The sequence below is a fragment of the Anopheles coluzzii genome, chromosome 2, assembly GCF_943734685.1.
Source record: "Anopheles coluzzii chromosome 2, AcolN3, whole genome shotgun sequence".
NCBI classification, from domain to species: domain Eukaryota; kingdom Metazoa; phylum Arthropoda; class Insecta; order Diptera; family Culicidae; genus Anopheles; species Anopheles coluzzii.
Genome location: NC_064670.1, coordinates 651961 through 678456, shown reverse-complemented (window position 1 = coordinate 678456; position 26496 = coordinate 651961). Strand labels below are relative to the sequence as shown.

Genomic DNA, 26496 nt, shown 5'->3' with positions numbered 1-26496 from the left:
CAAATGGAAAATTCCACCTGGCAACTCGGCCATCCAATGTTGACGTTTGAGCTTGTTCGACAGTGGTTACACTTTTATGTAAACTCTGTTTTGAAATTAAAAAAAAATCTTGTTCAGGTTGTTGCAATATCGAAAATATTCAAATTGTTTCTTCTTATTTCTCACATTTTCATGCATTGTTAGAAATTCGACGTCTTTTTTGTTGTATCATCTTAGTTCACCTGCCCCAGCATTCATCATAATACCCATATAACTACGAGCTAATGTGTAAGCGGGTCGCTGTCAGTTTGCTTTGTAGGGCAGAATTTTCATAGCAAGATAAAGTTGCAAAATGGCTGCTGCCCATTCCGGAGGTGTAGAGTGGGCCGCAATTTTAAAGCCTTTTCTTTCTTCATCAAGTGAAAATATCAGCAAAACCGATGTGTTAAACTTGGTAAAAACCATCATACTAAAGTAAGTAAATACTTTTACCTTGCTGCATATCGTTGCAGCTGTACCATTTTCGATTGAAAATCGGGCTACATCTCGTCCACTGCCCTACTGCGCCATCATCATCATTTGATTGAAATTATTTATATTTTCTAGTGAGAACGAAATCCTCGAACATGATGCAGCTCACAAGCAGTTTTTCGACAACTTCGTGGTCCTGGCCGCAGAAAACATCACGAACCAGGTTACTTCGTGTAAGTATGACCACGAATTGCAATTGCGAGAGCACCCCCGTACAGAGTACGGCCATACTGTATCGATTTTTCTTCCCTCTGCAAGTTGTTGTTTTCCTTTCATTCGCTTCGTCACTGCTTCATAAGTGCATGAAGTGCCCATCATCGGTGACACTCAGTATTGCTCACTGCGGGGATTTTTTTTTTCGTTGGCTTCCAACTAATGCATGTTTTCTTCCACCAGTGTCGCAAACTCAACTTCCACAATTTACGGAAGCTGCTTCAATATTGATTCGTTACATAATTCTTCATTTGGATACAACGGCACCATGCAAGCCCAGCATACTCCTGATGGCCTTAAAAGTCCTCTGCGAGGGCAAAAGGGCCACCGAAAACCAGCCCAACGCGACCAGTTCCGCCTCGTCTATCATTTCTGTTTCCGGGATGAAGTACTTAAAGTATCCAGAGATACCGGGCAATAAGCCGGGATCAGTTGGAGCTGCTAGCAGTAGCACCAGCGGCGGATCTGGTGCTAGTGCTGGTGACAAAGAAAGTCCCAAAGCGGAAATGAAACGCTCCCGATCGGATCTGTCTACGGTCATTTTACAACAGCTAACCACCCCGCTGTGCAGCTGGGCTGTAACTTTTGCTGCACTTAGTGAGGAACAAATCGACTGCACCGTAAGTATGACAAACAGCAAAACATTAATTTCCTCGTAGCAACCGTTGGAATGAACTTAGTTTGATTTTGAACTATCGAAATGGAACCTGTGTGTGAAATTTGTGCAGAAAGTTTGGTTTCTGATTGCATCAGACCTTTGGTGGCAACCAATTGTGGTCATATATTTCACACTAGTTGTTTACGCGTTTGGTATAGCATATTTGAAAATTGTGCCAACTGCTGCAACTGTTTTCCTGAACCATTCCGAGCTATACATCCGACACGCGGGCTGGCCAAACTTTCCATTGCCACCAAAGCGAAAGATGTCAATCATGTGCCATTTTGGCTATTGAACGATGGTAAAAAGAACTTTTTGCAAACCAGAGCAACCTTAGTGCAAAATCGAAAAATCAAGCGGAAATTCAACGAAGCTTTCCAATAACTGTTAATGGCAATTAGCTTTGTCTTTGCATGTTTTTTATATAACAAAGATCTGAATGATTCACTGATTCAAAATTCATCGTTATGCTTTTTAGGATCTGTTCGTGAAGCAAAATTTACAATGTATGATCGCCATCAATGCAGGTGAATCATTACTGCAATGGTGCACGACTGCTCTAGGAACGCCTGCTAAATATCGTTTCAAGTACGAAGAGTCTACCATGCTTGGCCGTCCGCTCTACCTACCAGTAACACATACCGAAGCCAATGCTATTAAAAACATTTTCAATTTGATGGAATCGGATATAACCAACTTGCAATTGGCGATATCGGTTCCACTGCTAGAACCGCTCACTCCTAAGAAGATTACTCTCCTGTCGCAGTGTGCTATGTCAGCGCTTTACTGTTGCGTGCTTACATCCACCGCTGTGAGTGTCATTACCATGGCATCGGCCGGATCGCAAAAGACCGCATCCTCTGGCCAACTACAGCAAGCACAAGGACAAACAGGAGCAACCCAAACGCAAAAGGAAAACGAAGAGGAGGAAGACTTCGCACGTGCTATCGTTGATAAAGGATTGGAAATTTTCACCAAAATTGGAAACCTTCTGAAAACATCGACACGCACTCACATTTATCAAAACCTCATATGTATGGGTGCGTGGTTGTTGATATCTGGAATTCAGGGCACGATGGGCGCATCCGGAAACGCCAGCGGATTGCAGCAAATGGTTCCTGTTTCAGCGAAAACAACGGAAGAAAGTTTGAAGGGACGCAGTCCGTTAAAAACCCTTGACGTGCCGCAGATGGCATCGGCTCAACCATCGCCCGCTTTGCGAGTTAATCTGTTCAAAGTCCAGCAAGGGTTCGGCGTTCTTAACGCTGCGATTGCGCGACACAGTATCATGCTGATGACGGAACTGATCGATGATCTGAAGATAGACTCCCGCACAGACGAAGAGGAATACAGTAGCATCGAGTCAGCTGGATTTGATATTCTTGGCCAGTACACATCAATCCAGCGCGTAGTACGTGTGCTAAACAGTGCTACCCTGCAGCAGCTGCTCACATTCCTTGCCACTGTTTCGTATCGCAAAGCATGCACGCTCCGTCGGATCAACACCAAGAACACCAATGACGGAGAACCGATGAGCTACAGTGACTCGACCACCTACTTCAACGATACGTTCTCCTGCTCAGAGGAAAGCGAACCGGAAGAGGAAGACAGCGACAGCTACCTCGGGCTTTGGTTTAAGGAAACACTCTCGCCAGACATGAACGAGGAAATGACCGAATCCCAGGAGCAGGAAAATAAGGATGAGAAAGGCCGTCACGGTGCGAACCTTGTGCCAGCAAAAGATGAGCCACACGAGTATCTGAGCCTTGCATCGTTAATATTCAACTTTTTCGATGTTTCGCTTGGCGGAAATCACGTATACCTGAATCGGTATGTGAAGACAGGCCTAAGCGAACAGCAGATGGTACTGCTGGCTAACATTTTACGCGATCTTGATCGGGATTCGGCACGCGGGGAAATCGATATACCTGGGTGCATGCAGTGGCAAAATGCCATGGTGAAATTTTCCGGAGCTGTCGGACGCTACCTACACAATCTAATATCAAACTCGCTGTTGAACGAATCGCTCCAGTCTGCCCTTCTGCTACATTTGGGCGTTTCACCGTGGACGCAAGACTCAAACGTCTGGCCGCTACAGGTTTATTCAAGAACACTGGCAGTTTTGGTGCAGATTCTGCTTTTGAAACCGTCACAGGAAAAAGAAGCAGCATGCCTGTCAGTATGGCACCGACTCGTGAATACGATTGTGGAAGGCATTTGCTCCACACAGACCATCCCGAACGAGTCGGAGATAGAGGACCTGAATGTTGAACACGCCCAGCTGCTGCTGTTCCTGTTCCATTCGCTCAATCTGATGCAAAAGAAATCGATACTGCTGCTCACGGCAGGTGGTGTAATTCGATGCTCGGAAGTTTGCCGCAGCGTCACGCCTGATAAACCGTTGCGAGATAATCAGATAATGCTACTGTCTCGGTTGCTGCTGTTCCTGGAGTATCTGATGAAGCACCTGTACAATCCGCCGAATGTTTTGTTGGAGCAGGTGCGCTGGAACTTATTCAGCGTTTTTACGCTCGATAGTGAACAGAAGCTGGCCGATCTGGTGAACTATAAAACGAAAATGATGTCATTCTGCCGAAAGGATATAGAAGACAAGCATCGTAAGCTGGCGAACGAATTCAGTGTAGGCGGCGTTAAACCCAAGTTCTACTCATTGACTACAGTCGAATCGAAGGTACAGCAAGAGTTCAAGCTCGATGGCTTGGCCTGGAATTTTATTCTGTGTACCCCAGACAAACTGAAGTATCCGTGGCTTATAGATGCGTTGATCGATATTCTGGGCATAACGGATATGTGCCTGGCCCGCATTCCGTTTCAAACGCTGTGTGCTGTGCACTATTGCTTCAGTCTTAGCTGGAAATTGCTGCTCGGATTGCCACCGTCCACACAACACGTCGAAGCGCTAATGCAGGAAAAGAGCCCCAATTTGCACTCCTTGTTGTGGTCGATTCGCTGTCTACATCCCATAACCCATTCGCATTATCTGATTGTAAACAGTCTCGTTAAACAAGTAAGTAAAGAGAAGTCCAGGATTAAACTGAAAGCAAAACCCTAATGACAATCTGTTCCTTCTATTTTAAGGGAATGTACACCCAGTCAGCTGAGGCTATGTGGATTCGTTTAACAGAACACGTTTCGGATGTGAAGTACAGTTTGAAAATGACATTGCTGGGGCTGGAATCATTTGCCAAGAATTTCTCATCCGACCAGCCAAGGCTGTCTAAGATCATTCTTCTTGACAGTCTGATGTCCCATCTGTTTGCCGTATGCTGGGCAGAAAAGGAGGGTGTGAATGTGAAGACGCCAAAATCCACCGGTACTTCAGCTGCATCCTCAACTTCCGGCAGTGTCGCGACCTCCAACACCGGGTCCGCGGCGGCAGTGACAAGCGATGGTAATGTCTCGGGTTCGAGCTCAACAATTGTCTCGGCAGGTGGGAACAATTCAGCTCCAGGCTCAAGCTCAGCTGTGTCCGACGGTTCACCCTGTTCCATCTCGGCAGAGGTCTCACGTGCAGACCTGACGAAGAACATTATGCATGCTTTGTTGGACGTTTTGGAAATCGTGCGAGAGGCTACCTAGTAAGAAACATTGGTAGTTGTTTTTAAATATCGCTTCTGACCATATAATTTGTTTTTAATTTCAGCAAAACTATGTTCCAGAATTTGAGTGGCCAGATACCATCTTGCTTGATCGAACCGCTTATTGCAATTGCTGGTACGAAAAACTCATTCTGCTCGGAGCTTGCTCAGCAGCTGGTTAATTGTATCACTGGTCACGATAAAGATGTAATAACCGTCGAGTGGCGCAAGAGTTTGGGCACACTGACGGAAGAAAACTTTGTCAGCGGATCATTTCCGGTCGAGACGCACACTTTGACAGTCATCGAGGCGCATCTAACGGAGGTATCAAAACATTTGTCGTACTCCATACTGCTGTCGTTGAAGAACGCGCTCAAATCGGCGATTAACCTCATATACTACATGCTACCGAATTACGACGATGTTAAGTTGGACGAACGCCTGAAGGAGATACTAATCCCGATGGTTTTCGATTTGCGTGCCGAATACTTACACGCGCCAATCAACAAATGTTTGGAATCGCTCTTGGGTGGAGATAGCAACTGCGAAGCATATCAGCTAGCCGCATTTTCAAATATTATTCGCCACAGCTACCAATTTTTAATTGAATATACCGACCTCTGCGCTACGGGACGGGCAACAAACATCGATGAATCGGTACTTTGCAATATTCTCAAGTACTGGGAATCGATGTTGGAAAAATCGAACGGACTCCGGGCGATGCGCAACTTTTTCTACGAATCAAAGTCTGGCAATCTGGTACAAATATTGCTATCCTTCACCGGTACGAATATCTCCCAAGCGTACTCGACACGTGTGCTGCAATTCTTCGAGAAGCTGTTCCAAGCGGCCGAAAAGCTCGATGCACCATTCGATGAGGAAGAGCTGTGCGCATGCATTGCAGAGCTAGCCGTGACGGATAGTGCGCGATTGAAGAGTTGGCTGAGTCACATTTTACTTGGTCCTGGAGGTATTAGCCTGACTGCAAACGCATCAAACAACTCGAGCAACGTCCCAACTCCGACAAACATGGCAACGGTGTCGGCTATTCCGAGCATTACTGATCAGCTAGCAGCATCTGGAACGGCCGCCGGAGGAGCCGGAGAAGCTGGTTTATCTGACAACAACACCACCGCAGCAAATGTCCCAACTACAACTGAGGGTGAGCAACAGGACGCCATGGATATCGACTATGAATGCATGACCAAAGGAAGTGGATGGCAGGCGGCAGCAACGAGCTGTGGAAAAGTGGCCATTGAAGATGCATCGGGAGAGTCACTCGAGCGCAATGGGAAACTGCTCCAGTCGCTGGTCAAGTACATAGTTGCGGAAAACCGTATCTCTTCGTCAGTATCAGAAGCTCTATTCCAAGCTTTGATTCAGATTGGCCACAATCTTCTGTCGCCATCCCAGGAGGCAATCGAGTTTTCCGACCTTCTGCAGGTTATGATCACGCTTGCCGATGCGGGCAAAGGTCGTGGGCATGCTCTCCTATTTGCAGCTGCCATTGATTGGTTAGATGTGTGCCGGGCACAGGTGTTGGAAGCAGGAAAAAGTGGATCAAGCGGTTGGAGGGCAGCTATCCAACTAGATAACGTGACTGCTATTTTGAAGTACATGAGCGATCTTCTGCTTGGACTGGGCGCTAAAGGTAGCAAGTCAATGAATCCACCGTGGGACGAAGAGTCGCTGATCGACGCAGACGATATTCTGGAAGAGCTCGGAGGTGAAGAAGAAGACAGTACGGTCGAGGACTCCGATGAGGATAGTCTCGGCAATAAACTGTGCACCTTTTCCATCACCCAGAAAGATTTCATGAACCAGCATTGGTACTACTGTCACACGTGCAAAATGGTGGACGGTGTCGGTGTGTGCTCAGTGTGCGCCAGAGTTTGCCACAAGAATCATGATATAAGCTATGCAAAGTATGGCAACTTCTTCTGCGATTGCGGTGCGAAGGAGGACGGTTCGTGCCAGGCGCTAAGCAGACGAAGTAATTCTGGCCATGGAGAAGAGTCGATTTTGGGCTCCACATCGTCCGCTTCACTTTTAAACCGCTCCAACGATGCCGATAGTGTGTTGCTGGCCAGTAGCTTGCTGAGACGGCGTCACCCTTCGAGTCCTGCACACGAAGGTTCCAGCACAAGCCGCACATCCCAAGGAAAGCTTTCCGAGAAGGAGCAACAGTTGGCAAAGATCATTGAAACGTCGCGTGAAGCCTTGAACAACCCCGGCCAATGGAAGACGGTGATTCGATGCATTCTGGTCTTCTTCAACTCTCTAATGCCAACAATTAAAGAGCACTGCGCCAGGTACTCGCCCGTGGGATGCTATTGGCGTGCTAAGAGTGCCCTAGAACGACTACACCGTCCGGAAAAGTCGTATGTATTGAGTGACGAAATCATGATTGCCACACTCGGGTCGCAGGAGGGTGCTTTTGAAAATGTGCGAATGAATTACTCGGGCGAACAGGGTCAAACCATCAAACAGCTACTCTCGACCTATCTCGTCCGTCGGGTAGCATTGTGCTGTTTAGCTTCTCCCCACGGAAAAAGGCAACAATTAGCTAAATCACACGAGAAAGGAAAAGTAACAATATTGCAGCTGTCAGCCCTTTTGAAGCAAGCAGATGCGGCAAAGCGTAAGCTTACTCTCACACGACTTGCATCGGCTCCAGTTCCTTGTACCGTGTTGTCGCTCGCATCGAATCCCGCCAATGAAGATTTCCTGGCCGTGTGTGGCTTAAAAGAGTGTCACATACTTACTTTCACCAGCACGGGTACAGCAAACGATCACATCGTTTTGACGCCGCAGCTTGACACGGGCAACTTTATAAAGCGGGCCATCTGGTTGCCATCGTCGCAGACAAAGATAGCACTAGTGACGGCAGATTTTGTAAAAATCTATGATCTTGCCGAAGATAGCTATAGTCCACAGTACTATTTTCTGGTGCCTAGCGGCAAGATTCGCGATTGTACGTTTGTGTACGACCAAGACGGTACGTACTACATGCTGATTATGTCTTCACTTGGATACATCTACACACAGCCCCTCAGCGACGAAAGCCTGGCAAAGCATGGTCCCTTCTACGTGACTAGTACGCTGGAACTCGACCATCCGTTGATAACAGACGACAATGGGCAGATACTGGCAGGAGGCGTCTCCATCTACTATTCGCACGTCCTGCAATTGCTGTTCTTCAGCTATGCCGCTGGTCGTAACTTTATGGCTCCGCTAACAAATGTCAACGATGGCGTGAAGTGTGTAATTAACCTGGTTTGCAATCCAAGCTCCAAGTTGCTCTCCAAGTCGACGACCCAACCACTTTGCCAGTGGACAGAAATTCCTGGCCATCCGGGGTTAGTGTGCGCCATGATGCAGAGTCTTAACAATCCTGTCATCTTTATGATTAAACCAGATGGGTATATGGCACAGGAAATCAAGGCACAGAATGCAAAGGCCAAAATAATGGATATGGTCGCTATCCGCCACAGTGTGTCTGGGGTAGAGAAAACCACGCTCATTCTGTTGTGTGAAGACGGCAGCTTGAGAATTTATGCTGCGCATCCAGAAAACACTGGTTATTGGCTTTCCCCAGAAGTCCAGCCCATTGGACAACAGCAGGCTTTTGGTTGGTATGGACCAGGCGGAAGCATGTATGGCAAATCTGCACGCAAATCGAAAAAGCTGGGCAAACAATCAGCCCATGGAGCGGGAGGTGCGTCCTTATCAGCTGGCGGAAAAGGTGCAACCGGATCTGCTCCAAGCTTCCCGATAGACTTCTTCGAGCATTGCACACTGATGAATGAAGTAGAATACGGAGGAAATGATTTACTGCAAATCTACAATACGCAACACTTGAAACATCGCTTAAACTCAACAGGGTTGTACGTGACGTCCACTAAAGCAAACGGATTTACGCTGGAAGTTTCTAATAACGATACGAATATGGTTATAACAGGTAAGTAAATGCGTGGTAAATTCAAATTTATTCAAGTCACCTTTTAACATTTCAATTTTTTTGCAGGTGTTCGTATACAGATTGGCTCCCAGGACGTCACTAAAGCACCACAACGAGTGACCATTCTTGGTCGATCAGTAACAACGGTGGCTACGAGAGCTCGTTGGTTTGATATACCGCTAACAAGAGAAGAAAGTCTGCAAAGTGACAAGAAACTCAGCATTCACTTCGGAGCTTCGGTAGATGCTGAACAGATAACGATCCTGGACAGCATTAAGATATACGGAAAAACTAAAGATGTGTTTGGTTGGCCCGAAGAAACAGAGGATGCTGCTGGAGGACAAATGGCGAACGGTGCCTCTGGTAGCAATGGACAGACGACGATGTCAAATGTAAATGCTGGCAGCGATGGAGCTGCTGCCGACGAAAATGATGCAGGTGGAATGTACATGACGTCGTTGGATCGTATGCTGTCCAGCATGCTGCACGTGCTCGACAGTGGCGTATCTTTGCTAGGTGGTCCAAATTGCGACGACAATTATCGTCAAACAGCGATCGATGTGGCTACAAACTTGATCCTCTACCCGACTGTGAACGTAGTCCAACAGGATGCTCGCAATGTACTAATGACCTGCCACCCGAACAAAGCGGCGTATAATTCGTACAAAGATAAAGAAATTTTGAACGACATCTACCGGCAGCTGAAGCAAATGTACGAAGCAACCGAGAGCGGAGACATTGATCCGGAGGCTTTCTATCGAGCTGTTTTGATGATGCGAAGCATCGCTATTCAACGACCACAAGCTATGGCAAAGATATGCGCGGAACAGCAGATGGACATTCTAGCGCTGATGATGATTCTAATGAAAGAGCTGTACCGTATAACTCCAGCGTATGAAGAACCGATCGCGATCGTAAAACGCGGACTGTGTCATACGGAAGCAGTCATCTACTCTCTGGTGGAAATCATTTATGCCTTCGCCTTGGCTGACAGTGAGCAGGTCGAGAAAATGGCCAAACTCTTTGTTCGTTTGCTGCTCGACCCAGCACCGATCATAAGTCATAGTGCGAAAATAGCAATGATTCGTTTATTGCGACCGAAGCTCAAGCGTCGAAAGGTGGTCCTTATTGAAAGCCCTCCTGTTTGTTCCACACCTACACCCTCGGGATCGGGAGGAGCAGCAGCTGCTACTGCAGGACCGTCATCATCAACGATATCAGCTGGAGGATCATCAACATCAGGAGCTGGTCCGTCGACTTCCGCGGGAAGTGTAGTGGCGGCGAATGAAGATTTTGCTGCCGTTGCAGCGGCTGCAGCAGCAGCCGCGTCCGGTGGAATGCAGGAAGTGGATGCAATCGAATCCCTGGGATTGGAACCAAGTGCAGGCAACCAGGCTATTGCCTCACTGGAAGCCCTACTGGGCGTTGGTTTTCCGCATTTGCTAGAGACACCTGATGCGGACGACACTATAATGGAGATAGCGATCGCGCTTAGCCTCCAGGATAATGAGGCCGATCTACAGCTTTTGCAGCAGAGTATTGCCAATTATCAGGGAAGAAATAGAAATCCAGCTGCGCAAAGCTTGGCCGCAGCAATTGCCGGTGGCTCTTCATTCAACGTGGAATCAAACGCGTCTGGAGGCGGATCGGACGATGATGAAATTTCCAACGTTGCCACAGAAGGGTCTACGCTGCGAACGTCTCCTGCCGGTGAACATGCCGGCAGTGGAAGCGGTGGATCCGAGAGTGGTTGCAGTGGCGTAGAGAGCATCGGTGGAACTTCCGGGCGCAGCTCAACATACGAAGAGCAGCCGAATCCATCGCCACCACGCACTTCTGTGGTCGATCAAATGCCGTCACAATCGGCAGGGGCAGCCGCAACTTCAGCACAGGCTCCTGCTGCGGAAGCAGAGTCGTCCGACGCAAGCGGGGAAACTGCCAACAAATTACATGGTTTGCGATGCTCCATTCTGAATCAGTTGGTGGAAAACTTTTCCGCCCTGGACACCGTGAGTGGTGCGCAGTGTATCCCGTTCATGCAGGTGATTCTTATGCTTACGTCCGATCTGGATGGCACTCAGGAAGCAGACCAACAAGCTTTGAGCCTATTGTTACAAGCGTTGATCGATCGGCTGGAAATTCCATCTACGAAAATGTACGAAATGGCCAACCGAAACCCCAAAACGGAGGTGCAACTTGTGGTACTACGTCTAATCGGCGTTTTGATGGGAAAAGTGAAGTCCAAATCATCATCATCGTCATCTTCCGCCGGCACTTCAGGGGCGGCTAATGCCTCGAGCGGTGATAGATCGAGTGTCAGTCAAGCCGTGTTGGATAACGCAACGTTTTTGGCGCAAACTACAGCCAATGCGCTTATGAAGAACAATGCCATTCCGTATTGTCTCATGATAATGGAATCCTTTTTGCCGCATTGGAAAAACGCCAGCGCTTCTTCAATCGATGAATTGGCTTCACCTGCAATAGGAGCGTCTAACGCCAATGCGTCGGCGAATGTTGCCTCTTCCAGCAGTGGTACAGCAAACGTGGCTTCGAATAATACGGGACCGGTCATAACAGCACCAGGAGGAGCCCCGTCGAACGTGCTGCTTAAACCAACCATGTATGGAGTGTTTCCAGATATGCAGCCGTTCTTCGCCAGACCCTTCCCTAAAGGATCAAACGATGTATTCGAGATGTACTCACAGGTGCTAACGGAGATGGCGGTTAGGCTACCTTACCAAATTTTGAAACTATCTTCGGGACATCCATCATCCCAGGAATGGAACCATTCACTGTGCGAGTACATGACTTCCACGCTGTGTGAATATATGATGTACATGCAGTCGCCGGTTCTGCGACGCCAGGTTCGAAAGCTGTTATTGTATATTTGCGGCAGTAAAGAAAAGTATCGCCAGTTGCGTGATCTACATTCGTTGGACACACATATGAAAGCGGTAAAAAAATGCTGCGAAGCTGGCTATTCCCAGGCATCATCATCGCCATCGCTCACAAGTAGTCATACGACCATCCTCAGCTACGATGCGTTGGTTGAGCTGACGGAACATTTCCGTGCCTGTCAAGAAATAGCATCAATCCGCACCGGAAACTGGCAAAAGTTTTGTGGTCGCAACTCGGACATACTTTCTTCGCTATTGAACATCAGCACGTACCAACTGGAAGAAGGCGTATCGACGATCATACTACAACTCCTTCAATCCGCCATCTGCAACACGTCATCGCAGGGACAACAGAGTAAACCATCGTCTTCCGGCGTTACAGTGGATCAGCAAATGAAAGTGTCGGTCGTTGTAAAGGATCGAAAGGATCGCGACAAATCGGAAGAATCTGACACGATGGCTGCACCGTCAGAGTCAAAGTTCGATGCCGCTCAGTGTGTTGCCCTAGTGGCACAAATCTTCAACCAGGTCAGTCCGGCCAGTTTGAGCAAATTCATTCGCAGCTTCCTGCTCGAAACCAACTCGACATCGATCCGCTGGCAAGCGCATAGTCTTGTGTACGCATTTTACGAAAACAGCAGCGATCTACACAAAGAAACTCTGCTTCAGTGTCTGTGGAGTTTGTGGCCATTGCTACCAGCGTACGGTAAACGCACTGCACAGTTTGTTGATCTGCTCGGCTATCTGACGCTTAATACACGCTCGCTGATAGATAAGCTGCCGGACTACACTGCCCAGGCTGTTTCAGTCCTACGACAGCAGAATGAGCTGCTATCAAAACACCCAAATGCACCGATCTACACAGCGCTGGGTCAAGTGTTGGAACTGGAAGGATTCTATCTGGAATCGGAACCGTGTCTTGTTTGCAACAATCCAGAAGTACCGTTTTCGAACATAAAACTGTCAACCATAAAAGTGGATTCAAAGTTTACGACCACTACAACGATCGTTAAGCTCGTGCAAAGCCATACGATATCAAAAATTGTACTACGCATTGCCGATCTGAAGCGGGCCAAAATGGTGCGTACGATTAACATCTACTATAACAACCGAACGGTGCAGGCGGTGGTGGAGCTGAAGAATCGCCCGCTGATGTGGCACAAGGCGCGGAAGGTGACCCTGCAGTCGGGCCAAACAGATGTCAAGATCGACTTCTCCTTGCCGATTACAGCCTGCAATTTGATGATCGAATACGCTGATTTTTACGAAACTGTAAGTGGATCAAGCGAAAGTCTGCAGTGTCCGCGATGTAGCGCAGTAGTTCCTGCCAATCCCGGCGTGTGTGGCAACTGCGGTGAGAATGTGTTCCAGTGTCACAAATGCCGTGCGATAAACTACGACGAAAAGGATCCGTTCCTTTGCCATTCATGTGGATTCTGCAAGTACGCTAAGTTCGACTACAGCATCTATGGCCGAGCGTGCTGTGCGGTGGACCCGATCGAATCGGCGGAAGATCGAGCGAAAACCGTACAAACAATTCACACATCGCTGGAGAAAGCAGACCGCTCGTATAAATCGCTACAGAACAACAAACAGATTTTGGAGCTGCTAGTTCAAAAAGTGTCCGAGCACAAGCTTGACCGTACGCTCGACGAAACGCTCGTCGGTGCTTCGGTCATTGGAGGAGCTGGAGGAACTTCGCAGGTTAACAAGGTCATACAGCTGTTGGCGCAAAAGTATTGCGTGGAATCAAAAACTACTTTTGAGGAGCTCAGCAAGATTATCCAAAAGGTGCAGGCATGTCGCAAAGAGCTAGTGGCATACGACAGAAGCCAAATGGATGTTCCTCCTACGTGTGGACCGGGAGCTATGTCGACGAGCTTCGCCTCCAGTTCAGGCACGTCGTCCAGAACTACGGCAGTCACTTTGAACAAGTGTTACGGCTGTGCCCTTGCATCGACCGAACAATGTCTCACGTTGCTTCGAGCAATGGCATCCAACATGGCCTGTAGAGTCGGCCTTTGCAGCCAAGGGTTGGTGCAAGAGCTTGCAATAAACAATTTACGCCGTGGAACACATCAACTGCAGGACGAAGTTCGTCATCTGTTGTGCTTGCTAACTCGTGACCTGCCCGATGCTACCGGTTCGCTATGTCAGCTTCTGCAGGACCGCGTAAAGATGGCGCTGTCAGGAACTGTCCCATTGGCAACGTTGGATAGTGCTGTGCGGCACGAGATGGCTCTACTGGAGGCAATGACCAGCCAGGACGATAGCTGCTGGGAAACAAAGCTTCGCACCGTTATCGAACTATTCCTGCAGGCATCTCGTGATGCCCGCGGTCCTGCTACTGCTGTCATTCACCCCTGTTTGCGAATTGTGCAGTCACTCATCTGCCCACCGCCGGTACTAGCGAGCACGATCTCCACTGGCAGCAAGCAACATAGCAAAGAACCGACTGTAAGCTCGCTGCAAGATTTGTGTACGGTACAACCAATCGAAGGCATTACCGTTAGCTATGAAAAATGGATCGCAGGCGATGCGAATCATTCGTTTGCTGCCTGGAAAGCAAGAATGCCTCCTGCACCTACGGCCAATACCACCGGGGTTACCAGTCGTCGTACGGTAGGCGAAAATGCACCACCACCCATGGTTGCTGCTGCCGCTGCACCATCGCAGCCTATCGGGACTGGATTCCGTTCAGCTTTGGAACATCGACGAGCTACTGTACGCAATGCGTATCTGGTGGAAAAATATGCAAAACGATGGCGACAGAGGGCCTTAGCTAAAGGGGTCACATCGATTCCGGTCGAGCTGCAAGCTGCTTGGTTGCAACCTATCCTGTTTAACACCAATTCACGACTTGGACGTCAACTGGCCTGTGCACTCATTACATCCTTGAGCCGCACAAACGAACGAAAACGGGAGCTTCTGGATCTTTTGACCAGTTTTCTGCGCTACGTCGGAGACAGTGGAGAGGCCAGCGCCGAGTTTTTGGCTCTCTATCGCATGCTAGCAGACGAAACACCCTGGCGACAGTACCTTGCTTTGAAAGGTGTTTTATCATTGCTAGTGCAACTGGTAACGGAAGAAATTGAGAAGATTCACTGTCTGGAAGAAACTACACTCTCGACCGATCTGGCCCAGGGTTACGCGCTACGGCAGCTGGTGGAACTGATGGCGCTTTTCTTGGAAAATCCACAGATCCGAAAAGCATACAAGGGCAAATTGCTAGGACCAGTGCTCCAGGGTTATCTTGACCTCCGCAAGCTGATCGTACAGCGCACGCGCTTGATCGATGATGCACAAGAGAAGCTTCTCGAAATGCTAGAAGAAATGACGACTGGCACGGAAGAGGAAACGGCTGCTTTTATGGCGGTATGCATCGACACCGTGCGGCGCACACCGACATCGGACGTGAAAACACCAGTATTCATGTTCGAGCGACTGTGCTCTATAATACACCCAGAGGAAAACGACGTGGGCGAATTTTTCCTCACTCTAGAGAAGGACCCGCAGCAGGAGGACTACCTGCAAGGGCGTATGCTGGGTAACCCCTATCCTTCCCACGAGGCCGGTCTTGGCCCTCTCATGCGTGACGTTAAGAACAAGATTTGCATCGATTGCGAGCTTGTCGCTTTGCTGGACGATGATAACGGAATGGAGCTATTGGTGCACAACAAGATCATCAGTTTGGATCTACCAGTTAAGGAGGTGTACAAGAAAATATGGCTCCAGGAAGGCGGCGAGAGAGACAGTATGCGCATTGTGTATCGTATGCGCGGCCTGCTAGGTGACGCGACCGAGGAATTCATCGAAACACTCAACGCCAAGAGCCAAGAGGAGGTGGACAACGAACAGTTGTACCGTATGGCAAACGTATTAGCCGATTGTGGAGGACTCAAGGTCATGCTGGAACGCATTGGAAGTTTGCAGAACGTGTCAAAGTCACGTACCCTGTTGCAGGTTCTGTTGAAATTGTTCCTGCTAAGCGTGAAAGTGTCCCGTTGCCAGGAGGTACTCTGTCAGCCGGAACTGAGCGCAATCAACACGCTCCTGAAGGTGTTGCAGCTGTGCTTGCAAAGCAACGAAAGCGATGCACAGCAGTCGGCAGTAACAGAGCAGCTGCTAGAGATTATGGAAACGATTCTGTCCAAGGCCGCTTCTGATACGTTGGATTCGTTCCTCCAGTTTTCGCTCACGTTCGGCGGACCGGAGTACGTACAGGCGCTACTATCTTGCACGAACTGCTCGAATGTCCGGTGCAATCCATCCGTACTGCGACATCTAATCCGCGTACTAGCCGCTCTAGTATACGGAAATGACATCAAGATGGCGCTTCTGTGCGAACATTTCCGCTCGGTGCTGAACTTCGACAGATTCGATGCAGAGCGCAGTGCCGAGGAAGAGTTCAAGATGGAGCTGTTCTGTGTTTTGACCACCGGTATTGAGCACAATTCTATTGGAGGAACACTGAAAGACTACATCATGAGTTTGGGCATTGTAGAGAAAGCGCTCGGCTACATCAAATCCCATGCACCGTGCGTGAAGCCAACGCTGCTGCGCACGGATTCGGATGAGCTGAAGGAATTCATTTCTCGCGCCTCGTTAAAATATATACTGCGCTTCCTCACTGGCCTGGCCACGAAACACGAAGCGACCCAGCTTGCCGTTGCCCAGGACATCATCCCGATCATACATCGGCTGGAGCAAGTGTCTAGTGACGAGCATGTAGGATCGCTGGCAGAAAACCTCCTGGAAGCGCTGTGCACTGAACCAGCGACGGCCAAACGCGTACAGGAAGTGCGCGATTTTACACGCGCCGAAAAGAAGCGACTAGCAATGGCGACCCGAGAGAAGCAGCTGGACGCGCTTGGAATGCGTACAAACGAAAAGGGACAGGTAACGGCAAAGGGTTCAATCCTGTCGCAGATTGAGAAACTGCGCGAAGAGACGGGATTGGCGTGCTTTATTTGTCGCGAAGGATACGCCTGCCAGCCAAACAAGGTACTGGGCATCTACACCTTCTCCAAGCGCGCCAACGTGGAGGAGTTTGAGATGAAGCAGAAGAAAACGACCGGCTACACCACGGTAACACACTTCAACGTTGTACACGTGGACTGTCACATGAATGCAATCAGATTAGCTCGATCGCGCGATGAATGGGAAAGCGCCTCGCTGCAGAACGCCAACACCCGTTGCAACGGATTGCTTCCACTGTGGGGCCCGGACGTAAGTGAGTCTTCGTTCTCATCGTCGATGGCACGCCACAACACCTACATGCAGGAGTGCACGCAACGGTGTGAAATCACGTTCGCTAGCTCGATGCACGATCTGAAGCTGCTGCTTTGGCGCTTTGCTCAAGAAAAGAGCTTCCACGAGGATGCTGGCGGTGGTGGTCCACAGTCGAACATGCATTTGGTCGCTTATCTGCTGTTTTATGGACTGTACACGTTGCTCTCGTCTCGGTCATACTCGCGCGAGGAGATGATCCTGACCAATTTCATCGGCCACAAACCCTCGGAACGCTGGTTGGAATGTGCCTACGAAGCGGAGGGTCCCCTCTATCTGCTCACCATGTCACTAGCGTTGCACACACCCGACCTGTGGTCACGCCACAAGCTGGTACATCTGCAGAGGTTGATTGTGATCGCTCATGCCCGACACGTAAGCCCGAACTCCGTCTGCAAGTTCCTTGCACCTGCCGATAAGCATCCAAAGGATTACACGATCTACAAACCATATCTGATGTTCTGGGGGCTTGTCGATTTGATCTATTGCAACTTTTTCCGTACCGTCACAACGCCGAAGGACGAAGATTGGCCGATCTCGCTGTTCAACTACATTCGCCGAAACGACGAGTCCCTTCTCAAGACGGCCGACACCACACTGCAAACATTCACGGAGGAATACTTACCGTGCGCTTCGTTTGGCGAATTTTGTGACGTGGCAGGTAAGGATTCTGGTACCGCCAGCTATTAGCAGCAAACACGACCAGACGCAATCGTTCGGTGTTGTAATATTATATTTCTCTCACTCAAATAGGCCTGCTCGGAGAAATAGAAAATCCAGATGCGTGGATGGAGGACCTGTTGCAAGCGCTGCCAGCACCGGGTGGTGGTTCATCTGCTGGAGGATCAAGTGCAGCAGGTTCAAGCGGTGGAACCGGCCCGGCGGGAGCTGCATCAGGATCGAGCGGTGCAGAATGAAGATACTCGGCCGGATCATTAAATGAGAAGCGTTGCTGGCGGCTAGCTTAATGGATTTTGTCATTGGCTCATTTGGCGCCCCACTACGCACGTATTTTAATCGAGTGTGAAACGCTTTACATTATGCTGTAGCGCACATAGTTGCATGCGAACTTATAATATTGGCCCATCGTAAACTGATGAAGATTGGGACGGTAGCACATATGCATATTTATCTTCAATATAATCTTTATCAATGCTATTCATACATATATAAATTGTTTTGTCATCAAATGGTGTTAATTGAAATAAATTAAAAGGTATTCATAAATGCAATCAAGATTGTGCAATTATTTTATGCTCGCTATTTAGGAACGAAACGATTAAATTAGTTTGGTGTTTGATGATCCCTCAAAACTATCTATGGCTGATTTTACCATACTAGCCAGTCTTTTTTCACAGAAGGCCTGGTGGTGCAATCGTCAACTCGTACGGCATGGGTCCAAGCCCCGAACAGACCGTGCCCCCCATACGTAGGACTGACTATCCTGCTATGGTAACAATAAGTTACTGAAAGCCAAGCTCACTTCACTAATGGGTACAGGCAGTAGGCCTTGACCAACAACGGTTGTTGTGCCAAAGAAAAAGAAGAAGCCAATCTTTACGGAGTTTGACAATTTACGGCTGCAATCAGTCGTGTATTGGTTTCTTCTCACAAAACATTATACACGAAACGCCAACAGATCCTTCTCATTTTGTAACGTTTACCCCGATCGTAAATGAAGTCGCAAATTTCCATGCATTAATTCATGCTTTATTCATAATCATTGTTCTGTGTTAACGAAAGTATTGTAGGTAACATTTCATGTCTTAAGAATTGCGTATATGATAGTTCACGTCTAAAGTTTCATAAAAAAATGAAATCAATAGATTGTTGGTTTGATAAATTCAGTCAAAAGTTCGAAACATTCGAAAATATTCGTAGGTTTTTTTAGATGATCACGATCCCGAAGTCATCCATTACTCTTGAGCAACTGTGGAACTCTTCAGTAACAGTCTAGCCTTATGGCGTTGTACGTTAAGCAATACGGAGGATGGCTTACTACTAGACAGTGAAGCAGCGTGGCTCACGGTATCATCGCACGTTTCCGCAGCAGGATTAACAACCCCCGAGGAAGTACAGTTTACTTCATTCGACTTTTTCGAAGCAACTGAACGGGGACCGTGTAAACCACTTTTCTCTGGAAACCTCATGATACCTTCCGCAGTAAAGCTGGTTATTTCGGGCACCTTCAGTTGCTCTTCCTTCATCTTTTGCTCCTGTAACATGGCCAAGCAGGCTTCTTGGTTTCGTTTCAGCCACTCTTGCACCTTCTGTGATAGCTCAGTGTCCATGTCCAGTGCCCTTTCCGCATGGTGGTGCGCGTGCGGTAAGTTGTTGCGCGAAAACTTTTGCACAAAGTTATTCAGGGTATGCTTATCAGACAGTCCTTCGTTGTTAAGAAATCGTTTCATGGCATGCGTTTGTAGCTTTACGAACGCTGCAAATAGAAAGCAAAAAAAGATACATCGTCACAGTAGGCTAGTGCAAGGGGATCCCTATCGCTTCAGTTTATACCTTTGATGAACCCAGCCTCAGGAGCCGTAATGATCTGTTTCGGGCAAGCGGTCCGCAGTAGATCTGCCATACTGCCTGAAGTATTGCATTGCGAGGTTACGTACAGTTCGCCAAAGTGAATCGTTTCGCCTTTAAACGCGAACTTTGCCTTCTCTACCATTGTGACACTGGCTGCCTCTTCTAAGCACCCCTCCATTGTGGCCACAATGCCCGGGCACCAGCGGGTGCTTGGTTCCTGGATTAGCTCGTTTTGTATGTAATCGAAGCGCTGTGTTGAGGGGGAAGGGAAAACATTGAGGTTAGCTGATAACAGACGGAAGCCGACTCTGCAGATCCTAAACTTACTGTGTCGCTAGGCAGCACATTGATGATTGCACCTCTTTTCGCATGCGGTGGTTCCTTCGCAAACGCTTCCGGAAGCGATCGAACATACTTCGGGTCCGATTTGATTGCAATGCCTTCATCGATGGCCCACAGCTGGTACCATGTGTTTTCATCCATATCCTGGACGGTTTCTTCCACAAGGCAGCGTATCCATCGTTCTAGCTGAATGCTACGCAGTGCTACCAGTGTGCCCGGCTTTTGTATTTCCCACGCCTGTGGTTTCCGCACTGTCCTGTAGAGTTCCCCGTACGCCGCCTCACAGTGCTGGCTAAGAGCGACCGCAAATTGCGTTTCCTCGTGACCTGGCAGGTACGCCGTCAGCGGTTTGTAGTAAAAATAGTGTGGATTAATGTACCGCGTAATGCGTATCGCATTGTCCGCATAAGACATCGTGGTTTAGAGCACTACCGCACACCTTCTAATACAGCGGATGAGAGAGATTTCGCCGTTTCGTTGTTGCGGCTGGGAATGTTTACGATTCCTGTGAACTGTCACATGTGATGAAGGAGCATTGTTTACAATCGTTGACAGCTGGGAAATCAACAACGGCAGAGGGGCTGCTGCGATTGTCGTGTTGTTTCGCGGAACACCATTGTATGGTGTGGAGTGAGCGTTTTTGCATATTTTCGTCGCATGCTACAACCGCACAGCTATGTCCAGTGTAAGTTCGGACTATGAGTCTTCCTACTACACAGAATCGGAGGCAGAGAGCGACTACGTTACGCATGAGGTAAGCAAAAAGATACAATTCTAGCAAGCGTACAACGCTGATCCACTGATCGGATGTCTCGTATTTGCAGGATGGGCAACAGACGCACCACAATCACACCCTCGAGGTAGAGGACATTATACGCGAGCATGTCAACGTTACCACCAAGAATGCAATCGGTCTGAACCATCATTACAAAACGAAGCTGTTGATGCTACGGATGCAGCTGGAGGGACTGCTAGCGCGGTGTCAGAATCGGTTAATTGAGGTGGAGAAAGGTCTCGATGATTTACGGCAAAATTTAGCACCCAAACCGCGGCCGGCCCGACCCCGCTATCCCGGGTACATTTGTGGGCAACCGTTTTTCAAGGACCACGAGCTTTACCCGGGCCCCCACAACGAGGATTATCTGTACCGGAAGAACGTGAAGAAAGAATTTTTCCCGCTCGATTTGTTCGAATCGACAGAAAGCTTGTGGACGCACAAGGACAAGCACAAGCTGACGAGCAGCATCCAGACTCAGGCGCAAGAATTTCTCCAGCGGGAGAACGAGCTACGGGAAAAAATTTGCAACAATTCAGAGAGTGCGGCGCGGATAAGGAAGGAACGGATGGAACTAAGTACGCTGCCAATAGAAGAGATTTGGCACAAGGCCCAATCGTACGACGGACAGTATGGGCGCCAAAAGTTCACCGTCGACTGGTTACAAATATCGACCAGTGTCATGTGCGGTCGGCACTCGGCCGCCGCCTGCGAAGGCATGTGGAACAACTATCTCAAGCCTGGCTTTAAACGAGCAATGTGGACACAGGAGGAAGAAACGAAGCTAGTGGAGGCGGCGGAATCGCACAAATTTCACAACTGGGACCGGATCGCGGATCGTGTGGGCCAGCGTTCCGAGTACCAGTGTTTTGTGCATTATCAAACAAACTTTTCCGAGCTTGTGCAGTCGAAAAAGATGCCCTGGACTCGCGAAGAGGATGAACTGTTGCTACGGCTAGTCGATGAAAACCGAATCGGGAACAATGTCATATGGAACAAGATCGTGGAACGCATGCCATACCGGAACAAGGTGCAGGTGTACCATCGGTACAAGTACACCCTGCTACGGCCGCTGCGAGGTGCCAAGTTTACTGAGGAAGAAGACTGCGTAATTACGGCGTACGTGCAGCAATACGGCGATGATTTTAAATTTTTCCCCGATGACATGCTGCCGGGAAGAACCACCAAGCAAGTTTGGGCACGGTACAAGAACACGCTGCGCTTCGTCAACAGGCATGTTGGCTGGAGTCTCGGGGAGGACAAACGCCTGATGAGCTATATCGCGGAACACCTCACCGAGGAAGGGCCGCAGAAGATTTCCTGGGCTCACTGCTCAAAGTACCTTGGCAACCACTCCCGGCTAAGTTGCCGCACGCGCTACTACACCATCGAGCGGTTTCTCGAGAAGAATCCCGAGGCAACGCTGGACGATGTGCCCAGGAGGGAGAAGAAAAAACTGTCAACCAAAGTGACGGATAAGAATTGGATTGAAACCATCTTTGATATTAAGAGCGCACCGAAGAGTGGTGCTCGGAAAACGGGAAGCGGACCGATCAATCTCTTCCAGACCGGTAAACCAACGACCGCCGAATGGAGTTTGTATGAGCAGATGAAGTTTTGCTTCCGGTACAAATTTGGCAACAGGCTGGCCGTTGACACAACGCAGAGCCACATTTTAACGGGCACCAAAATGCTGCTACACCTTTTAGAAGCGTTTCATGAGGACAGTATGAATAAAGCGATGCTGCCTTGTTCCGCGCAAAGGCAGTTGAATGCAAATGATAAGGCCGCATTGAATGCTGTGCTGCGGTCACCATTGGATTGGCCGACTGTTGTGTCAATTATGCGCCCGAAGATAACCGTGTCGGGCGATGCGATGTTATTTTGCCGTATCCCCCCAAACTACAACACCGTGCTGGGATTGCGGGGCGTCTGCTTGAACGCGTGCAGTACTAGTGAGCAGACAGAAACGAAGCAAATGTTACCAGAGCTGAAGGTGAAAAAGGTCGGCAAACTAGACGAAGCTATGTACGACCAGGCAATGACAGCATTTGTGGAACGCTTTCGGAAAATATTTCACTGGACTATGCTGCTGATGATGCTGAACATCGATGATGTGACGCTAGAAAATGATGAACCACTGGGGAACTTCCCTGCCAACACCTCCATTTCCAATCCGATGCTCGGTCAGATGGTAAACAGTGCACTTGCGGCCTCAAGTATAGCTAAAAAAACCGCCAAACCCGAAATACAGCTTAAACCGTTACAAAACCTCATCTGCCCAGTAAAGACGGATAAGCTAATGCACGTTCCGTGTGGCGTCGAAACCTACCCGGAACAAGCGGCCACTTCTTCCTCTTTCGTAGCACCAATCGCGAGGGAAAGCATGGAGAGCAATTTAAAGCTGGTGACAAATATTACAATAATCGACCCGAAAGATCTACCGGCTGTTACGGAGCATGAAAACAGAGGCAAAGTGATCTCAGACCATCGGCAATCTTTAGTCGATCATTATCAGCAGCGCGCAGATAATCGATTCCCACTGCTAGAAGAGCAAGCAAAAGCACCAGCGGCAAACAAGACGACCAACAAACGAAAGCCTCGCGAGAAAAAAGCTAGCAATCCTAGAATATCCACCAAAAAAGAAAAACCACGCAACAACAAAAACCGGAACACGGAACAAAAAGTCAATCTGCTCGCTATGCCGGAAAGCGAACTGAGGAGTGACGTGACCCAAGTGACCGAGCAAACGTTACTCGATCAATATCAGCTCTTCGGACCATCTCAAACGGAAATACAGACACCAACGACTAGCAAAACAACCAGCAAACGAAAACCTCGCAAGACAAAGGCGGCAAGTAGGCCAAGAAAATCCACCAAAAATCTAGCGCCATGTGTTGATGGTCAGCACGAAAATGGCGTCGCACAACTAGCGACAGTCTTGGGGCCCTCATCCACAAACAGCAATCACAATGTAGCCCATAATGTAACGACATTTACTATTATGGAAGTACCCCAAACTATGTATTTAATGCATCAGCAGCAGCAGCAGCAGCAACTAAGCCTGGACTATGTAGCCGCTCACGTACCCTGTGTACAGGAAACTCCCGCCCAATGCATTGGAGATTTAGGTGGACACCATAGCAACAGTATTTACGGCGAGCAAACGATACAGAATATGGCCAAAGCATGCGATGAACTTCAACCGGCTACTGCAGTGCAGTGTTCAACAGAATATTGTCCACCGCCAACTACTATGATGGCCAATTTAAGCGACAGTGTTTCTCAATCCGGAAGCAACACAAATGTGCTGGAAATGCTTGCAAACCCTGTAGAGGGTACAAGTGCGGGTAATTCCTTTCCCGAAGTCACAGAAGTTCCATGTCGTCCTGTACCAGCAGCCTGTGACGATATGGTAATCGTAGACAAAAACCACTATCTACCAGACATTGGCGCAATGACCATCATTTCAAACACACGTATGTACAAATGTAATATTCCTTGGTGACGATTTGTTGTTTGAATCTTAAGGACATTGCTTTTACCTTTTCAGGTGATGGTAATCAAGAGCTGGAGCGTTTAATCGTAACGGAGCGTGAAATACAGGTACCATCGGGCCAGATTGCATTTGAGGGAAACTTTATTTCATACTGCTTCACTGGTACGCGCTCAATATACGCAGATGGTAGAACATGGCCACGACTAATTTCGGTTGCCTAATTTCAGATGAGCATAACCCGGAAACTCAAGAGATGTTAGCTGCCTACAAAGACAAACATACACCGTTGGAAAACACAGAAGCAGTTCCTTGCGAATCGGTCAGTTGGCATCAAACAATAAACAGCTCAGAGGATGATGCCAAAAAGGTAGTGAAAAACAGTGAAGAACCAAATGCCGCTCATCGGGGGGAAGAAGAAAGTATCGTCACTCCTACGGAAACAGTGCCGAAAGATGAAACGACGGAAACGGTGGATACAAAGCCAAGCTTCAATTTGGAGCTATTGAACGATATCGACGGCGGACAGGTCACAGCCGTTGATATCATTAGAATGCTACGCACACGACATGACGAAGATGATGATGATGATGAAGACAGTGATGAAGATACCGAACTCGAGGATGATGTACCGGATGGCTGATCATCGTATAGATAGTAAAGCTACCTGTTTTCATCGAGATAGGTATGTTGTTGTGTTCCTGGATTTTTATTTAATCTTACACGCACATACACATATAGAATGATGGAAAGAAGATTACCGTAGTCGAGTAGATGATTAGGAGATGTCTGATTAAAACAATCTGCGAAATACGTGGTATGGGGTGACGAGTCTATGTAAATGTGTTGGCCAAACGACGCATACGCCGCGTGTTTCGATCTTGGTCGCGGATCTTCTTCTCCATTTCGGCATCGGTAAGCGTCTCCAGGAAAGGTGCCCACTGGTCTGCCTCGCTCGGCGTGCGGAAAGGTACCTCCACCGTGGCCAGCGGCGTTTCGCTGTACGCATAGGTGCGCTGGTGCCACGACAGCTGCCCTCGGATGGAATAGGAAATGGCCGTCACGAACTCCCCGCCCAGACCCAGTTCGGCGCACAGCTTTATGGCAAACTCCTCCGGATTATTTTCCTTCTCCGCCATATCCCACTCCACCTGGTCAACCAGGGATGTATTTCCGACGTGGATATTAAGCTTTACCAACACTCGCTGATCCGAACCCTCCTCAAGTACAACCGGCTCGTTTGGGTACGCCTCGATCTGTTGCCGAATGGCGGCCGCGATTGCCGGCACAAAGGGTGTCGGATTAAGGTCCAAATCATCGCACAGCACCTCGGCAAACTGTTCCGGTGTGATCATAGATTCGTTGCGATTCCACGTGAAGGTGTCGCGCAGCTTTTGGCCTTCGATCTCCATGTCCAAACGAATCGGTACCAATATTTCCGACTGAGATGCATTCTCCACGTTCAGTGTGGGATCGGTATCGTCGAAGCACATCGGAAAGGTGCGCACCTTTTTGTTGTACACACGGTTCCGATTGATCGGTGTCGCTTGTGGCACCGCGTCCAGGTGGCTCGAATTGGGCATCGTCGGGACCCATGGCGGTTGCTTCTTGCTTGATTTGCTTTCCCGCGGAGCCGGTGGCTCGGAAGTGTGTACCGACACGGCCTTGTACTTTTCATCGTTGCCATCGAGCACATCCTGTACTTCGGTCGCTTTTAACAGCGAGACAGAGCTCGACAGCAGATGGTTGCTAATGCCAGAGTCCAGTAGCCGTTTGCGCTCCTCGTTCGTCAGTAAGCGCCGGGACATTCCCGGATACTTTTTGTACAGGCTGCCCCTGAAGAGGCGCAAGTAGTTTCCAACCTGCAAAATGCATCTCGCGTTAGTTGCTGACGATTTGTAGATACATCCCGCGCAACGTCACTTACCTCCGAACCGACGCAATAATATTCGCCATTTTCTTCTACCTGAAAACTAATCGGTTTATCGCCGTAGGTTTTTAATGCCATTGTGAAACACTATTCCAAGAGCGGAAATTCGTCCAAATTGTTAGTTCAGTTTCACCAAACACAACAAGCCGCTGTTCGAGCGTTCCACAGACCCGTACAACATGGCGAGGGTTTTTGACGTTGAAAAATTGCTGCATCTCGCTAATTTTCTCTACCCTTCCTTTTCTTGTCTACAATGCTCGTTCCGAAGTTTTATCCTTCCCTCTCCTACTTCAC

General features: G+C 48.7%; 4 protein-coding genes across 4 annotated transcripts; 2 read left to right on the top strand and 2 right to left on the bottom strand.

The window, feature by feature from the left end:
- Nucleotides 1-233: 233 nt before the first annotated feature.
- Nucleotides 234-18359, top strand: LOC120948934 (protein purity of essence). The gene is made up of 8 exons (XM_040365812.2): nucleotides 234-453; nucleotides 586-683; nucleotides 907-1343; nucleotides 1860-4409; nucleotides 4481-4980; nucleotides 5046-8941; nucleotides 9008-17788; nucleotides 17881-18359. The coding sequence occupies exons 1-8, from the start codon at nucleotides 332-334 to the stop codon at nucleotides 18042-18044; spliced, it is 16548 nt and encodes a 5515-aa protein (XP_040221746.2). The 5' UTR covers nucleotides 234-331; the 3' UTR covers nucleotides 18045-18359.
- Nucleotides 18360-18815: 456 nt separating this feature from the next.
- On the bottom strand, nucleotides 18816-20506 carry LOC120949457 (uncharacterized). The gene is made up of 3 exons (XM_040366770.2): nucleotides 19987-20506; nucleotides 19642-19909; nucleotides 18816-19564 (listed from the first exon to the last, which is right to left on the bottom strand). The coding sequence occupies exons 1-3, from the start codon at nucleotides 20413-20415 to the stop codon at nucleotides 19044-19046; spliced, it is 1218 nt and encodes a 405-aa protein (XP_040222704.2). The 5' UTR covers nucleotides 20416-20506; the 3' UTR covers nucleotides 18816-19043.
- Nucleotides 20507-20574: 68 nt separating this feature from the next.
- Nucleotides 20575-25027, top strand: LOC120949456 (uncharacterized). Its single transcript, XM_040366769.2, has 4 exons — nucleotides 20575-20755; nucleotides 20826-24255; nucleotides 24330-24437; nucleotides 24503-25027. Exons 1-4 carry the CDS (start codon nucleotides 20678-20680, stop codon nucleotides 24913-24915), a joined length of 4029 nt encoding a protein of 1342 aa, XP_040222703.2. The 5' UTR covers nucleotides 20575-20677; the 3' UTR covers nucleotides 24916-25027.
- On the bottom strand, nucleotides 24959-26398 carry LOC120949458 (SWI/SNF-related matrix-associated actin-dependent regulator of chromatin subfamily B member 1). The gene is made up of 2 exons (XM_040366771.2): nucleotides 26200-26398; nucleotides 24959-26134 (listed from the first exon to the last, which is right to left on the bottom strand). Exons 1-2 carry the CDS (start codon nucleotides 26278-26280, stop codon nucleotides 25106-25108), a joined length of 1110 nt encoding a protein of 369 aa, XP_040222705.1. The 5' UTR covers nucleotides 26281-26398; the 3' UTR covers nucleotides 24959-25105.
- Nucleotides 26399-26496: the final 98 nt, after the last annotated feature.

Excerpts from the sequence above, each read along its gene's own strand:
- LOC120948934 (XM_040365812.2), top strand. The coding sequence starts at position 332 with ATGGCTGCTGCCCATTCCGGAGGTGTAGAGTGGGCCGCAATTTTAAAG. Across the intron at positions 4,410-4,480 it reads TAAACAGTCTCGTTAAACAA|GGAATGTACACCCAGTCAGC; the intron begins GTAAGTAAAGAG and ends TTCTATTTTAAG. Across the intron at positions 17,789-17,880 it reads CGAATTTTGTGACGTGGCAG|GCCTGCTCGGAGAAATAGAA; the intron begins GTAAGGATTCTG and ends TCACTCAAATAG.
- LOC120949457 (XM_040366770.2), bottom strand. The coding sequence starts at position 20,415 with ATGTCTTATGCGGACAATGCGATACGCATTACGCGGTACATTAATCCA. Across the intron at positions 19,910-19,986 it reads ATGTGCTGCCTAGCGACACA|CGCTTCGATTACATACAAAA; the intron begins GTAAGTTTAGGA and ends CCCTCAACACAG. Across the intron at positions 19,565-19,641 it reads TGAGGCTGGGTTCATCAAAG|CGTTCGTAAAGCTACAAACG; the intron begins GTATAAACTGAA and ends TTCTATTTGCAG.
- LOC120949456 (XM_040366769.2), top strand. The coding sequence starts at position 20,678 with ATGTCCAGTGTAAGTTCGGACTATGAGTCTTCCTACTACACAGAATCG. Across the intron at positions 20,756-20,825 it reads GCGACTACGTTACGCATGAG|GATGGGCAACAGACGCACCA; the intron begins GTAAGCAAAAAG and ends TCGTATTTGCAG. Across the intron at positions 24,438-24,502 it reads TATTTCATACTGCTTCACTG|ATGAGCATAACCCGGAAACT; the intron begins GTACGCGCTCAA and ends GCCTAATTTCAG.
- LOC120949458 (XM_040366771.2), bottom strand. The coding sequence starts at position 26,280 with ATGGCATTAAAAACCTACGGCGATAAACCGATTAGTTTTCAGGTAGAA. Across the intron at positions 26,135-26,199 it reads ATTATTGCGTCGGTTCGGAG|GTTGGAAACTACTTGCGCCT; the intron begins GTAAGTGACGTT and ends TGCATTTTGCAG.